The 13,339-nt window shown below is 64.9% G+C and overlaps 2 protein-coding genes across 2 annotated transcripts in view; one reads left to right on the forward strand and one right to left on the reverse strand.

Moving 5' to 3' along the window:
- The window catches only part of OGDH (oxoglutarate dehydrogenase), a 33,380-nt gene extending 26,055 nt beyond the window's left edge, over positions 1-7,325 (reverse strand). The window contains 2 exon segments of the mRNA XM_032204081.1: positions 3,771-4,019; positions 7,259-7,325. Coding sequence (XP_032059972.1) covers positions 3,771-3,992 — 222 coding nt within the window. The 5' untranslated portion in view covers positions 3,993-4,019; positions 7,259-7,325.
- Positions 7,326-10,242: 2,917 nt separating this feature from the next.
- Positions 10,243-11,536, forward strand: LOC116499453 (interleukin-1 receptor antagonist protein-like). Its single transcript, XM_032204178.1, has 6 exons — positions 10,243-10,283; positions 10,380-10,428; positions 10,534-10,735; positions 10,830-11,000; positions 11,084-11,229; positions 11,324-11,536. Exons 1-6 carry the CDS (start codon positions 10,243-10,245, stop codon positions 11,534-11,536), a joined length of 822 nt encoding a protein of 273 aa, XP_032060069.1.
- Positions 11,537-13,339: the final 1,803 nt, after the last annotated feature.

Raw genomic sequence — 13,339 nt, forward strand, 5'->3', positions numbered from 1 at the left:
AGCCACGGACACCCCAAAAGCTCTACCAGATGGCTCCGGGTTGCATCGGAGGCATCGCCACCACGGCGGATCTGCTGCTGACCTCCCCATCCTGACTGATGCCACGAACAAAAACCCTGCTTCAGCCGCTCGAGGAAGCCTCAAGAAAACAGAAGTTGGTCTTGGGGGTACGGCGCGGCGCCGCGTTCACTGCTCCCAGAGCAGGAGTTGTGTGACCACGCAACGCCCAACGCTGACCGAAGCGCCGTGGTGTTTAAGAGCCTCCTGAGGATGCTGAAGAGCAGCAGCAGGACAAAGAGCCTGGGTTTCAGAAGTGCCCACGGCAACATGCTCAGAGCCCAGCTGCAAGGGATCCCGTGGGGAGCATCCACGGAGGGCGAAGGAGCTTGTGAATGCTCCAGAGCAGCCTCCTGCAAGCACAACAACAGCCCAAGGGAAAGGAGGAAGGCAAGGACGAGAGAGGAGGACACAGGGGAGGAGTTGGGTCTCTGCACCACGGAGAAGAGAAGGGCTTGGGGTCCCCGTCACAGCACCCGGGATGCAAAGGGCAGCTGCAAGGACAAGGACAGCCACGGAGAAGACAAGGAGCAGCAGGTCCAAGCTGCGCTGAGCGAGGTTTTGTCTGGCTAGAGGGAATTTTTCACAGGGGAACCAACGGCTGGCACAACCTCCCCAGGGACACGGCACCATCCCCACCAAGATGCGATGGGGCAGGGTGCCAGACGGCCGTGTCCCTGCCCAATGTGCGGGGGCTTGCGATCCCCTGGGGCGCTCACCGCTGAAGATTTACGACGAAACACCAACGTCTCAACCTCCCAAGTGAGACCCCCAGCACATGCAGGCAGCCCAGACTTATTTGGGAGCACAAGCACGGAGGACACAGCCCAAGGGCCGGGTTAGTTGACCTAATGCAGCCCAACGTATAAATCGAGACAGAATGAAATAAGAAATCCCTACTAAAGGCTGCTTGATTGGGGAAAGCCGTACCCCGTAAGGTCACCAGCTCAGCCTGAACACGGGGCTGCTCTCCAGGACGGCTGCAGCTTAACGCAGACACGCCGGGGGTCACCATCACTGTGGGTCCCCAGGCTCCTGCCCCAAGCCCACGGCTTGCTGGGGGTCACGGAGAGCAGCCACGGGAGCCAAGCACCAGGCTGAAAACACCAGGAAGGCTCCCACCAGCCGCTAGAAGCGATTTCATTTCCTCTGTCCTCTCCTCCTCCTTTCCCAGCTCAGCTTCGTTTGCTCCTTGCGCTCCAGCAAAGCTCTCTAACAGGAAGCTGGAGTTCAGCTGAAGGACAGAAAGAGGGGGGAAAAAAAAAAAATGAACCACGTCTTTTTACATAAGCCTTCCTTACACTAAAGCCACATTTGAGTGTGTTTTGCAATCTCGGCTACCGGACGCTGCTGGAGGAAGTGAACTCATCTCGCCCAGGCGCCCGGAGGCACGCCGGCACCGTCACGGCAGGTTTCTGGTGACCCAAGCCCAGAAATCCCGGCTCTTCCCCGGCCTCCAGCAGCCCCACCGAGAGCAGCAGGCATGGGGAAACTCGCGGCCGGTTTCTGCTGTCAGCAGATAAGCTGCAGGCGCTGTCGCAGCAGCCCGGCGTTTTTTGGAAACCCCACCCTCGGGTGGCTCCTCTCCAGGAGGCCCCGGCGGGTTCGCAACCCCTCCGGTTGGCGTGCCCAGGGTCAGAAGCACAGAGACGTGGGGTGGTGGGGGCTGGGGGCACCTCCGGGCCCCTCTGGTGCCACCCGGCTCCAGCAGGGCCACCCAGAGCCCTGCACCACGTCCAGCAGGGTGCAAAGACCCCGAGGAGGAGGCTCTGGCACCTCTCTGGGGACCTGTGCCAGGGCTCCGGCACCCACCCGGCACGGTTGGGCTTGGTGCTGCTCAGGGGGAGCCTCAGGGCTCCAGTTTGAGCCCAGCACCACTGGGCCTGGCACTGGGCACGGCTGGAAGGAGCCCGGCTCCATCCCCTCCACGCCTTCCCACAGCTACAGACAGATCTGGATGGGATCCCCCAGAGCCTCGTCCTCTCCAGCCCCAGCTCTCACAGCCTCTCCCGGCAGCAGAGGAGCTCCGGCCCCTGCAGCACCCTGGGGGCCCCGTGCTGGGCCCTTTCCAGTACGCCCAGGGCTCCTTGCACTGGGGGCCCCACACCGGAGGCAGCGCTCGGAGCAGGATTTTTTGGCCCTAAAGAGCGGGGCACAATGCCCTGGGCCTGGCCTTACAGTTCTAGCATCAGTGAGGTTTTGGGGCAACTCCAGCAGTGAGGCACGACTTAAAACACACACAAAAAAAAAACAAAAACAACTTTTGCTTGCCTCTAAGATTGTATGGCACATTGCTGCTGGCATCCCAAGCCAGACCAGCAACAACATCCCCCCAGCCTGCAGGGGCGAGGGCTCCGTGGCAGCGCTCCAAAGGGGTGGCAAAACCAGGGCAGCTTTGCCCAGCCCCAAAAGAGCCTCGGCAGCAGCAGCAGCCACAGCCAGCTTTGCCCATGAGCGCCGAGCCTCCGGTGTCAGCTTCACCCCTTTTGGGGAACCGCATCTGGATTTGCTGCTGCAGCAGGCGCCAGCCCGGCTGTGCTCAGCGAGCAGCACATCCTCCTCACCCTCTGTATTCCTAACTGCCTGCTGCCCCCGTGCAGACAGACGGACAAAACCACTGCAGCTTTTATCCCAAATCCCACCTCTGGAGCACCAGGCTGCAGCACGTCAGGGACAGGAGCGCTCCCTTAGCGGCTTTCAAGTCCCTGTTTGACAAGTGGCACCACCCAAAGCAAGGCTTTTTGTGCTTTCCGAGCCCGTATCGCTTGGCTCAGCCACCCACGTACCTAGAAGGAAGCAAAAAGTGAACTTTGGCCGTGAAAACCTGGCTTGGAGCCTACCTTGAGGCCTGCACAGCAGCAATTAGCCTCCCGGCCGTGTGCTCTGGGTGCACGGGATCAGTGCCCCTGACACGACACGTAAAGCACCTCGAAGCAGGTTGTGCTCTCCCTCGGAACACGCAAGAAACCCTCTTAAAAACTGGGTGGCTCATGTCGAAACTTAGTCACTGCGGTAACATTTCCCTTGTGAAACAGAGAGGGGGAACAACGCCGCCGGGTTTCGGAGAGCCCCACGGCAGGCAGCGGGGGCTGTGCTCCAGGAGGACGGGCAGCAAGCCCTGCAGCCACACGCACGGACACGTGGCCCCGAAATACAGCCCTAAACATGCGACAGGGACGGGCGGCGTGTGCAGAAATCTAGGTTGGTTTTTCAGGCTTGCATTTGGGAGCAGCTGGGGGGAATCCCTCCGGCCCCGCAGCACCCAGCCTTTCTGCAGGAGCCCCGGGCAGCACGGCACAGCCTGCAAACAGCAAAAAGGAAACCGGCCAAGACGTAGAGAACACCCTCCCCTCCCTCCCCACCTCGGGATAAACCCTCCCGATAAAGCCCTAGAGCTGGAAAACACAAAGCATCGGGAGCTCGGCCAAGGTGGTCCCCGGGAGCAGCCGTTCCTCGCGTCCACTCGTGATCCAGGGCACGGAAACTCCCCGCCGGCCGCATGCAGAAGCACGGAGCGCTCGCTCGTGAAGCCAGAAGCCTCTCGCTGCTCTTGCTCGGGGCCCTGCTGCCGTTGGTGTCCGGTGGGGGCACATCCACGACCGTCCGGCTCGGGCTGAAATCCTCCTGGGGCCGCTGGCACTTACCTGACCTCACGGCTCCCACAGACACACAGAGCGAAGCGAAGGCAGACTCCTGGCGGGGTTGCTCCTTACCTTATGTACACTTTTGGGGTTTTCCAGCCACGCATAGTACATTTCCTCCACATAGTTTGAACTAGTCCCACTCAAAAAGGGCTCGGCAGCCACCGGTGCGCTGTAGCACCTGATCCGCTGAAACGTCCTGGGTGCTGCCAGCCTGTGTTGGGAAATTGTCTTAACAGTCTGAGAGGCCGTCAACGGCCTCAGCTTTGCTGCACAAGTCCTTAAGTTAAACATTTTTGTCCCGTAGCCTCGCACGAGTTCCTGTTGGAAGAGAAACGAAACGGAGTTTTAGGAATTGTCCAAGGCAGCGCGGCTCAGACACCCCCCTCGCCCCGCCAGCCAGCAGGAGCAGGGGTTAATGCCAGAGGAATTAATTTGTCCTGGTGGCCCCCGGCAGGCACCCAGCCTGCAGAGCCGAGCTTGGGATCGGGTTTGTTTCCGATTCCCTCCACGCCCCACAGAGCTGAGGTCCGGGTCCTGCGGCGCAGGAGCAGCTCCAGCACCTCGGGGGCGGCTGGAGGAAGGGATGGGTTTGGTTTTAGGAGCTCCCTGTCACGGGACGCAGCAGTGCTCGGCTCCCAGTGCCCGAGAAGCGCAGCGGGAGAAGCAGTACGGGGTTGGGATTGCCAGCTGAGCCCGTGAAAGCGGCGCCCCATTTGCAAAGCCTCCATTCTCTGCTTTTCATTGGGAAATTGGAATCGCACGGGGGCACCTCTGAGAAACGAGGCGCTGCCGCGACCGTGTGCCCATCCCGAGGCAGCGGGGACGAAGCCAAGAGGGAGAAACTCCAGCGGGGAGCCTGAGGACAGGGGGTGCCGGGGAGCAAAGGCTTTGGTCCCTGCACCCAGCACTGGGAACAGGACGCCGGCCGCAGCGCTGCCAGCCCCAGGAGTTTGGAGGACAAACACCTCCCAGGCAGGCACCGAAGCAACCCCCCTGGCACAGAGGGGAGCCAGGAACGTTTTATTTCCCAGCTGGGTTTGAGTGCTGGAAGCCACATCGCCCTTCAGCCCCACGGGCTCCCCTACAGGGACCTCTCCAGCCCCGCAGGAGCGCAGCGAAGCGGCTCTCGTTGCGCAAACCCCGCAGCGGCTTCTCCTCCGCTCCCTTCCCTGCTCAGAGGGCTGCCAGCTGGACCGGGGCGGCTCTCCCAGGCCCGTTTTTGCTGCATTACTCACCCGGCACCCGCTCTGCTTTTGGCCTCGGCCGGGCTGCAGCGCGGCAAGGCGCGCACCGAGCTGTCACCGTCCCAGCCGCGAGTGGCCAAAGCGGGCGTGCGCAAGTCCGCAGGGCGAACCGAGCTGCCGCTGTAAAACACTGCTGATAACGCAGCCCCAGGGAAAGTGCTGGAACAGGACGGCCTCAGGGAGCTTTGCCCTGCCCTGTGCCACCCCTCGAGGCCGGGCTGGAGGCGTCCCCGCGTCCCGCAGCCACCGCTCGGTCCCAGGAGAGCAAAGTTTGGCGGCGTGAGGCGTCCTAACCAGCCCTGCTGCCAAAATTTGGGGTGTTGGACCTAGTTCTAGCTACTCAGCACCGCGGCAGCTAAGCTTCCCCCCTCGAAACGCAAGATTTGGGGTGATGCAACATTAAGAGCAGCAGCAGCAGCAGCGTCCTGACCCATTTGAGGCTGATTGCTGCACCCGGCTGGGACAACGCTTCCAGGCAGGGAATGCCAGCGCGCAGCATTCCTGGCCCTTTATTCACTGCAGGCGCTAATTAAGGGCAGAAATTGGTGTCGGAGGGAGTTAGGAGGGAGTTACTCCGGGGGCAGAAGCGCGTCCCTTCCCTTCCCCTCCGCTTTCTCACCCCCAGCAGCACCCAGGCAGGGCCCTGAGCCCCACGCCGGGTGTCCGGCTCCAAGCGGGCAGACGCAGCAGGGCGCACGCGCTGGCACCACCACCACCACCCTGGGGTGTTTTTTTGGCTGGCGATTCTCCTTCCTCGCATTTAAGCCGCCAAATTATTTCGAGATGCTTCGGAGAGGCGGCCGAGCCGCCCGCCTGGCGCGCGCGCACACGTTGGGGGGGGAAAAAAAGCTTTGGGACAAAAGCGTCAGCGCTGGTGTCCAGTTTCAGGCCTGCCACCCAGCAGCGGCTCGGTGACCTCTGGGGAGAGCACGGGCGGTAATGCCAGGGTTCAGCCCGGCCTGGTGGGACCCCACCGCCCCCGGGAGCCTCTCGCCAGCCCCGGTTGTGCCCGAGGGCAGTGACAGCAGCGCGGGGACGCAGCCCGAGGCAGCTGCAGGAGCGGTGCCCTGGTACAAAGCCCCCCACGAGGCTGCCCTGCTTGCACACGAGGGGCATTGGAAGGAAAAAAAAAACACTGCTTGGCCAGGCCCTCGCTGCTAACACTGGATAAAACTCCACCAGCCTCGTGTTTTCAGTGGAAAGGCAAAAACCACAGCGCTCGGGGCAGGTTAAGGGCTGATATGTGCATGAGAACAGGACAGAGCCCAGCAGCTCAAGGCGCTACCGTGACCTCTGGCAGCCAGAGCCACCGAAACCTGCCCCAGAACGCGATTAATTGGAATTGGGAAATAATTGGGAAATGCCTTTTTTTTTTTTTTTTTTTTTTTTCCCTTCTTCCTCAGAACCAAACCCGCCAGCTAGAGGCTAGGCAGGAATTCAAGGCTTGATTGCAGGGAAGCCAGGCTGGCGCTCACCGCGCCCTGCCCAACCTACGGGAAGAAGACGAGGGAGAGGCCCAAGGTGCTGAGCACAGCGCTAAGGAGCGGCGTGGGGCACGTGGAGCCGCCCCGCACGGCACATGCCGGCACCGGGCCCTTTGGTCCCAAGGGGCTCCCGGGGGGACCGGGGCTGGGGGGCGCTGGGCTTGGGGACCCCCGGGCTGGGGGGGCCCAGGGATGGAGGCTCCGGGGCTGGGGGGCGCTGGGCTGGGGGTCCCCGGGGCTGGAGGCTCTGGGGTCAGGGGTCCCGGGGCCCTGGGCTCGGGGTCCCCAAGGCTGGGGGGCTCCGTGGCCGGGGGTCACTGGAGGTCACCGGGGGTCACTGGAGGTCACCAGGGGTCACTGGAGGTCACTGGGGGTCACTGGAGGTCACTGGGGGTCACTGGAGGTCACCGGAGGTCCCCGCTCGGCCCCGCCGCTGCCCCCACGTGCGGCCGCGCTGGCTCCGAGTCCCCGCCCCCTCCCCGCTCCCCCCCCAATCAGCGCCCTCCCCCCCCTCCCGCCCTCGCCTCGCGCCCCTCCCCATTGGCCGCGCGGCGCTGCCCATCCCACGCCCGGCCCCGCCCCTCTCCCCGCGGCGGCCACGCCCCCTCCCACCCCCGACCACGCCCCCACTCTCCCGCGGAGGCCACGCCCCCGGCCCCGCCCCGAGGCGCCCGGGCGGCGGCGCCAAGGACACCGGGGAGCGCCCGCAGCCCCCCCCCCAGCCCCGCCGCCTCCGCCGCGCCCCCCCCCCGCCGTCCCCGCCCTGCTCGGCCCTGCCCCGGCCCCGCCGCCCCCGGCCCGGCCCCGCCGCCCCCCGCCCGCCCCGTACCTGCCGGCCCGCCCGTCCGCCCCGCTCGCGGCCCCGGCTCTGACAGCGGCCCCCAACCGCCGACTGCCGCCCCGCGCCGCTGACGTCACCGCGTCGCCACGCCCCCCCTCCTCCCGCCCCCCCGAGGCCACGCCCACGCCGCGCGCCCGCCCAGCCGCGCATGCGCGGCTCTCCTCCACCCCGGGGAGGAGCGCGCGCGCGCGGGGTCACGTGGGGGAGAGGGAGCCCGGCGGGGGGCGGGGCGTGGGGACACCGAGGGGGGCGGGCAGTGGTGTGGGGACACCGGGCATGGGGACACCGAAAATGGGGTGGGGACAGCCGGGGGACATCAGCATGGTGTGTGGACATCCAGCATGGGGACACTGGGGTGGGGACATCAGCATGGGGACACTGGCTGTGGTGTGTGACATCCAGCGTGGGGACACTGGTGCAGGGACATCATGGTGTGGGGACACTGTGGGGACAATGGCCATGGGGACACCTGACATGGTGTGGGGACACCCATCATGGTGTGGGGACATCAGCATGGGGACACTGGGGTGGGGACATCCATCATGGTGTGGGAACGCCGTCCTTGGGGACACCTGGCATCGTGGGGACATCTGCTGTGGTGTGGGGACACATGGCCATGGGGACACCCAACATGGTGCAGGGACGTCCACTGTGGTGGTGGGACATCCACCAAGGTGTGGGGACACCTGACATGGTGTGGGGACATCCAGCATGGTGTGGGGACATTGTGGGGACAATGGCCATGGGGACACCTGACATGGTGTGGGAACACCCATCATGGTGTGGGGACATCAGCATGGGGACACTGGCTGTAGTGTGTGACATCCAGCATGGGGACATTGGTGCGGGGACATTTGTGCAGGGACATCCATCATGGTGTGGGGACACCCAACATGGTGCAGGGACATCCACTGTGGTGTTGGGACATCCACCAAGGTGTGGGGACATCCATCATGGTGTGGGGACATCACCCATGGGGACATCCAGCATGGTGTGGGGACATTGTGGGGACAATCACCATGGGGACACCTGATATGGTGTGGGGACATCTGTTGTGGTGTGGGGACATCCATCATAGGGACATCAACCATGGTGGGGGGACATCAGCCATGGGGACGTTGGCTGTGGGGACATCAACCATGGTGTGGGGACGTCTGCTGTGGTGTCAGGACATCCACCAAGGTGTAGGGACACCCAACATGGTGTGGGGACATCAGCCATGGGGACATCCTGCATGGTGTGGGGACATTGTGGGGACATTGGCCATGGGGACACCTGGTATGACATGGGGACATCCATCATGGTGTACAACATCCCTCATGGGGCCGTCAGCTATAGTGTGGGGGATATATGGGATATATGCCATGGGGACATCTGCCCACGGGGGGCTTCTGACATCATCTGGGGACATCCACCATGGAGGCACCTGGCATGGGGACGTCCTGGTGCAAGGCACATCCACCCATGGGGACATTCGCTATAGCGTGGGGACATCTGTCCATGGGGGGCGTCCACCGTGGTGGCCAGACATTGCGATGGGGGGGGACGTCACCCGTGGGGACATCTGGCATGGTGTGGGGACATCGTGATGTGGGGAACACCCACCCGTGGGGGGAAACCCACCCCAGGGGACACCCACCACGGACTGGGGACATGGTGGCACGAGGGAAACCTGGCCACGGGGACACCTTGACCCGGGGCACCTGGTGGCACAGGGGGGGGCCGTGGGGCTGTGGGGCCGTGGTCGCAGCCCTGAGTCACGGTCCCACGGGCGGCGGCGCTGTTCTGGGAACTGAAACGGCCGCAGGAAAACACCGGGGCCACGCACGTCCCCGGCCCGGCCACCGTGGCGCAACCACATGGAGCCAGCCGGGCCGGCTGGGGGACGTCCTGCAGGCACGCACGGGCTGCAGTGGGGACGGGGACGGGGTCACGGCACTGGGGAGACCCCTGGGCTGCGGCGAGAAGCGTCCCCGAGGAATTGGTGTCCCCAGAGGCAGCGTCCCCAAGGGGATGGCATCTGAGGTGGATGGGGCTGATGTCCCCTTGGGTGCTCCATGCCCTCCCGGGGGGCTGGGGGCTGCATGGGGCGGTGGAGGGGACCCGTGGGCTCCCTGTGGCCGCTGGCAGCCGGCAGGAAATTGTGGGTCCGGGTGGGGAAATCGTCGAGCGGCCACGCTTGCGCCACCGTCCCCTTCCGGGGCGGCCGGCCTTGCCCCAGCCCTGACGAGAGCGAGCGTCATCGTGGGTGCCGGGGCAGTCCCCGGTGTGTCAGCCCAGCCACTGCTGGACTGAACACGAGTGCCAGATCCAGAGCATTGACCCCATTCTGTGCGCCACACTGACCCCAAAACATCGCCCTGCCGTGTCCCACACCAACCCCAAAATACTGCCCTGCTGCGCCCCACACTGACCCCAAAACATCGCCCTGCTGTGCCCCGCACCTACCCCAGAACATCACCCTGCTGCTGTGCCTCAATCTGAACCCAAAGCATTGCCTCACCATGCCCCAAAATGACCCCAAAGCATTGCCTTGTCTGCCCCCCACTGGCCCCAAAGCGTCGCCCTGCTGCTGTGCCTCACTCCGACCCCAAAGCATCGCCACGCCAACCCCAAAACACTGCCCTGCCGTGCCCCACGCCAACCCCAAAACACTGCCCTGCCGTGCCCCACGCCAACCCCAAAACACTGCCCTGCCGTGCCCCACACGTGGAGCCGATGCCCGCAGGCAATGGTGGGGCCGCAGCAAGCGGCGTGCCGGGGCAGAGCGGAAATGGGCGAAGCTGAGCATTGCGAAAGGTGGAAATCCCGCTCTGACTGCGCTTCCTTCCAGCCGCGCTTGAAAACCCGGCACGCGGCGGCCGGGCTCAGAGTGCGCCCAAGCGCCGCTGCCAGCAGGACGAGCAGGAGCAAGGCAACCCGGCACCCCGCAGCTTTTCTTTTGCCCTCAAGGTTTCCCGTTCGGCGTGGAGATGGCGTTCGTCCCCGACCTGGACGTGCTGGAGGGTGGCAGGTGAGTGCGGCCGTGCCGGTGCACGCCGGGGGGGTTTTGGGGCCGGGTGCTGACGCAGTCCTGGGCTCACCTCACCGCCCCGCTTTGTCCTTGCAGCCTCAGCGAGGAGACCTTCTACGGCCCCGACTGCCTCTACCCACAGAAGGTAACGCCGGGAGGACCCTGTGGCACCGCGGCACGGCGGCACCGCGGCGCCGTGGCACCGCGACACGGCATCGCACGGCGCTCACCTGCGGCCTTCTGCCCCCAGAAGCTTCGCCTGGACTCGGAGGCAAAGCACAGCCAGAGCCACACCACGGTGGACGTCCAGGTGATGGTGACGCCGGGACACGGCGCCAGGAGGTTCCGCCAGGCCGCCACCCTGGTGGTGGCCGCGACCAAGATGCTGCGGAGGCCGTCGCACAAGGACTTCGCCGACAGCGACCTGGGCGGCTTCCTGGAGGAGATTTTCGGTAGGGACGCGGTGCTTGGAGGAGGGGTGGCTGGAGGTGGAGGGGGACTGCGGGGCGCTGCTGACACCCCCCTGACCGTCTGCTCCCCCCGCAGAACCCGTCACCTTCCAGCGGCTTGAAAGCAGCTACGCTGGGGCCCCCATGTACCGCTACACCCGCTCCCAGTCCTTCGACATCTTCGACATCAACCACAAGTGCTTCGCGCTGGATTCGCCCACCCAGCTGGTGGCCCTGAACGTGCAGGGGCCCTCCGCCAGCCGCAAAGGTGAGGGGACCGCATCCCTGTCCCCCGTCCCCACCCCTTGTCCCCGGGGAGCGCCCCCTGACCCATCCCTTCTCTCTCTGCAGTGAGGCTCAACATCGCGCTGTACCGGCCCCACACCAGGCAGGGCAGCGCCGGGGCCATGCAGATGCCGGTGGCGTTGGGCATCAAGGGCTACAAGCTCTACATGTCTTGCGTGCTGAGCGGCACCGAGCCCGTGCTGCAGCTGGAGGTGAGTGTCCCCAACGTCCCCAACAATGTCCCCGTGGGGATGGCACCGCCGTCCCCACCGCCTCCCGCTCACCCCCGGCTTGTCCCCGCCGCAGGAAGCCGACGTCATGAGGGACATCGACAGCGCCGAGCTGACCCGCTTCATCTTCTACCGCCTGGACAGCCCAACCGAGGGCACCACGCGCTTCGAGTCGGCCGCCTTCCCCGGCTGGTTCATCTGCACCTCGCTGCAGTCCCGCCAGCCCGTGGGCATCACCAACCAGCCCGACCAGGTCAACGTCGCCACCTACAAGCTGAGCGGGCGCTGAGCCGCCCTGAACCCCGACCCCGACCCCAACCGGCAGTCACCGGTTGCCTCGCCGTATGTACCGAGTACAGCCCGCGGCGCCGCCCTGCCGCCCGCGATATTTCAGGTGAAATAGTCACCAATGGGCCCCGTGGGCCCGCCTCGCGCCCCCCGCCCGCTGTTCTGGGGCTGCTGCCCCCGGTTATCAAGTTATTTATTGTGCTCTCACACTTATTGCGCTGGTTTGCTTCTTTTACACTTATTTATTGTGCTGTTCCACTCGTTTTTAGGCTTTTACACTTATTTATTGTGTTCCACCCACCGTGATTTTACCCCCCTGCTGCTCCACTTATTTATTGAGCTTTTATTTATTGGAATTTCCCTTTTTATCGTGCTGTTACTGGACTTTTTACCCGTATTTATGGTGCAATTACACTGATTGGGCCGTTACACTCGTTGTGGCGTCGCACTTATTGAGGTTTCGCACTTATTTATTGCGCTTTTTTACACTTTTTACACTTTTTACCGTTCTTTTACACCCATTTACTGTGCTGAGCCCAGCCCCAGACCCCAGACCCCAAACCCAGGCCCAGGCCCCAGCTCCCAGCCCCCAGCCCCCCGCCCCCAGCCCCTCCCCTTCCACTCGCCCCGCCCACCAAGGCCCCGCCCCCTTAATCTATGCTAATTAATGCACGCAGCCGCCATTGGTCCCCACGCCCAACCCCCTGCCGGCCCCGCCCCCTCGGCCCCGTGCCTCCTCCCGTCCCCGCCCCCCGCCTCCCGCCTCGGCCAATCGCCGCCCGCTGTGCCCCGAGCCCCGCCCCCTGCCGCGCTCTCCATTAGGTGGTTCGAAGGAGGCGGCAGCCAATCAGCGCGGGGCGGGCGGCGGTTAGGGGCGGTGGCCGGACATGGCGGCGGCTGAGCAGGGTGAGGGCCGGGGGCACTTCGGGCATCCTCGGGTATCTTCGGGGGCATTCGGGTATTTCCGGACACCTTCGGGGGTCCTCGGACACCTCTGGGGGCACCTTCGGGAGCCTTCGGGTATCTTCGAAGGCGTTCGGGCATCTCTGGGGCACCTTCGGGTGTCCTCGGGCATCCTCGGGGGCATTCGGGCACCTTCGGGGGTCCTCGGACACCTGTGGGGGCACCTTCGGGTATCTTCGGAGGCGTTCGGGCGCATTCGGACATCTCTGGGGTATCCTCGGGGGCATTCGGGGATCTTCGGACACCTTCGGGGGTCCTCGGGCATCTCTGGGGCATCTTCGGGTACCCTCGGGGATCTTCGGGCGCCTTCGGGTCCCGGGGCGGCTGCTGGGCATGGGGGGGGTCCCCATGGGGCAGGGACCCCCCTACCCAGGGCACCGCAGCTGCGCTGGGGGTCCTGGGGCTCAGGGGGGTCCCCACAGATCTGGGGGCGGTATTGGGGGGTTTTGGGGTGCTGGGGGTGCCCTCAGAGCCGTGGGGGAGTGCCTGGGGGCTGCCAGGTGGGGCTGTGCTGGGGGAGCCCCCAGGGTGTGGGGCTGGGGGCGGCTTCACTGGGGGGCCCTGGTGCCCCCACCCCACAGCCTTTCCCCAAACGTGGGGGGCTGGGGCTCACGGGGGGGCTCAGGGGATATTTAGGGGATGCACCGAGCAGTGATGGAAGGCGAGGGCTGGGGGAGGGGACGGGGGTCTGGCAGAGGGGGTGGGGGCTGCCTGGCAAACCTAGGGAAACCCATAAACCCTTCCAAAGGAGCTCTGGTGTCTGCTGGTGGGCTGGGATCCCGTGCTGGGGGAGGCTGGGGGGGTGTCTGGGAACGGCCCCGTGGGGAGCACGGGGCAAAAA

This window comes from Aythya fuligula, chromosome 27 (assembly GCF_009819795.1).
Source record: "Aythya fuligula isolate bAytFul2 chromosome 27, bAytFul2.pri, whole genome shotgun sequence".
Classification (NCBI taxonomy): domain Eukaryota; kingdom Metazoa; phylum Chordata; class Aves; order Anseriformes; family Anatidae; genus Aythya; species Aythya fuligula.

Coding starts and splice junctions, on each gene's coding strand:
- LOC116499453 (XM_032204178.1), top strand. CDS start 10,243: ATGGCGTTCGTCCCCGACCTGGACGTGCTGGAGGGTGGCAG. Junction 10,429..10,533: donor ACTGCCTCTACCCACAGAAG/GTAACGCCGGGA, acceptor TTCTGCCCCCAG/AAGCTTCGCCTGGACTCGGA. Junction 11,001..11,083: donor GCCCTCCGCCAGCCGCAAAG/GTGAGGGGACCG, acceptor CTCTCTCTGCAG/TGAGGCTCAACATCGCGCTG.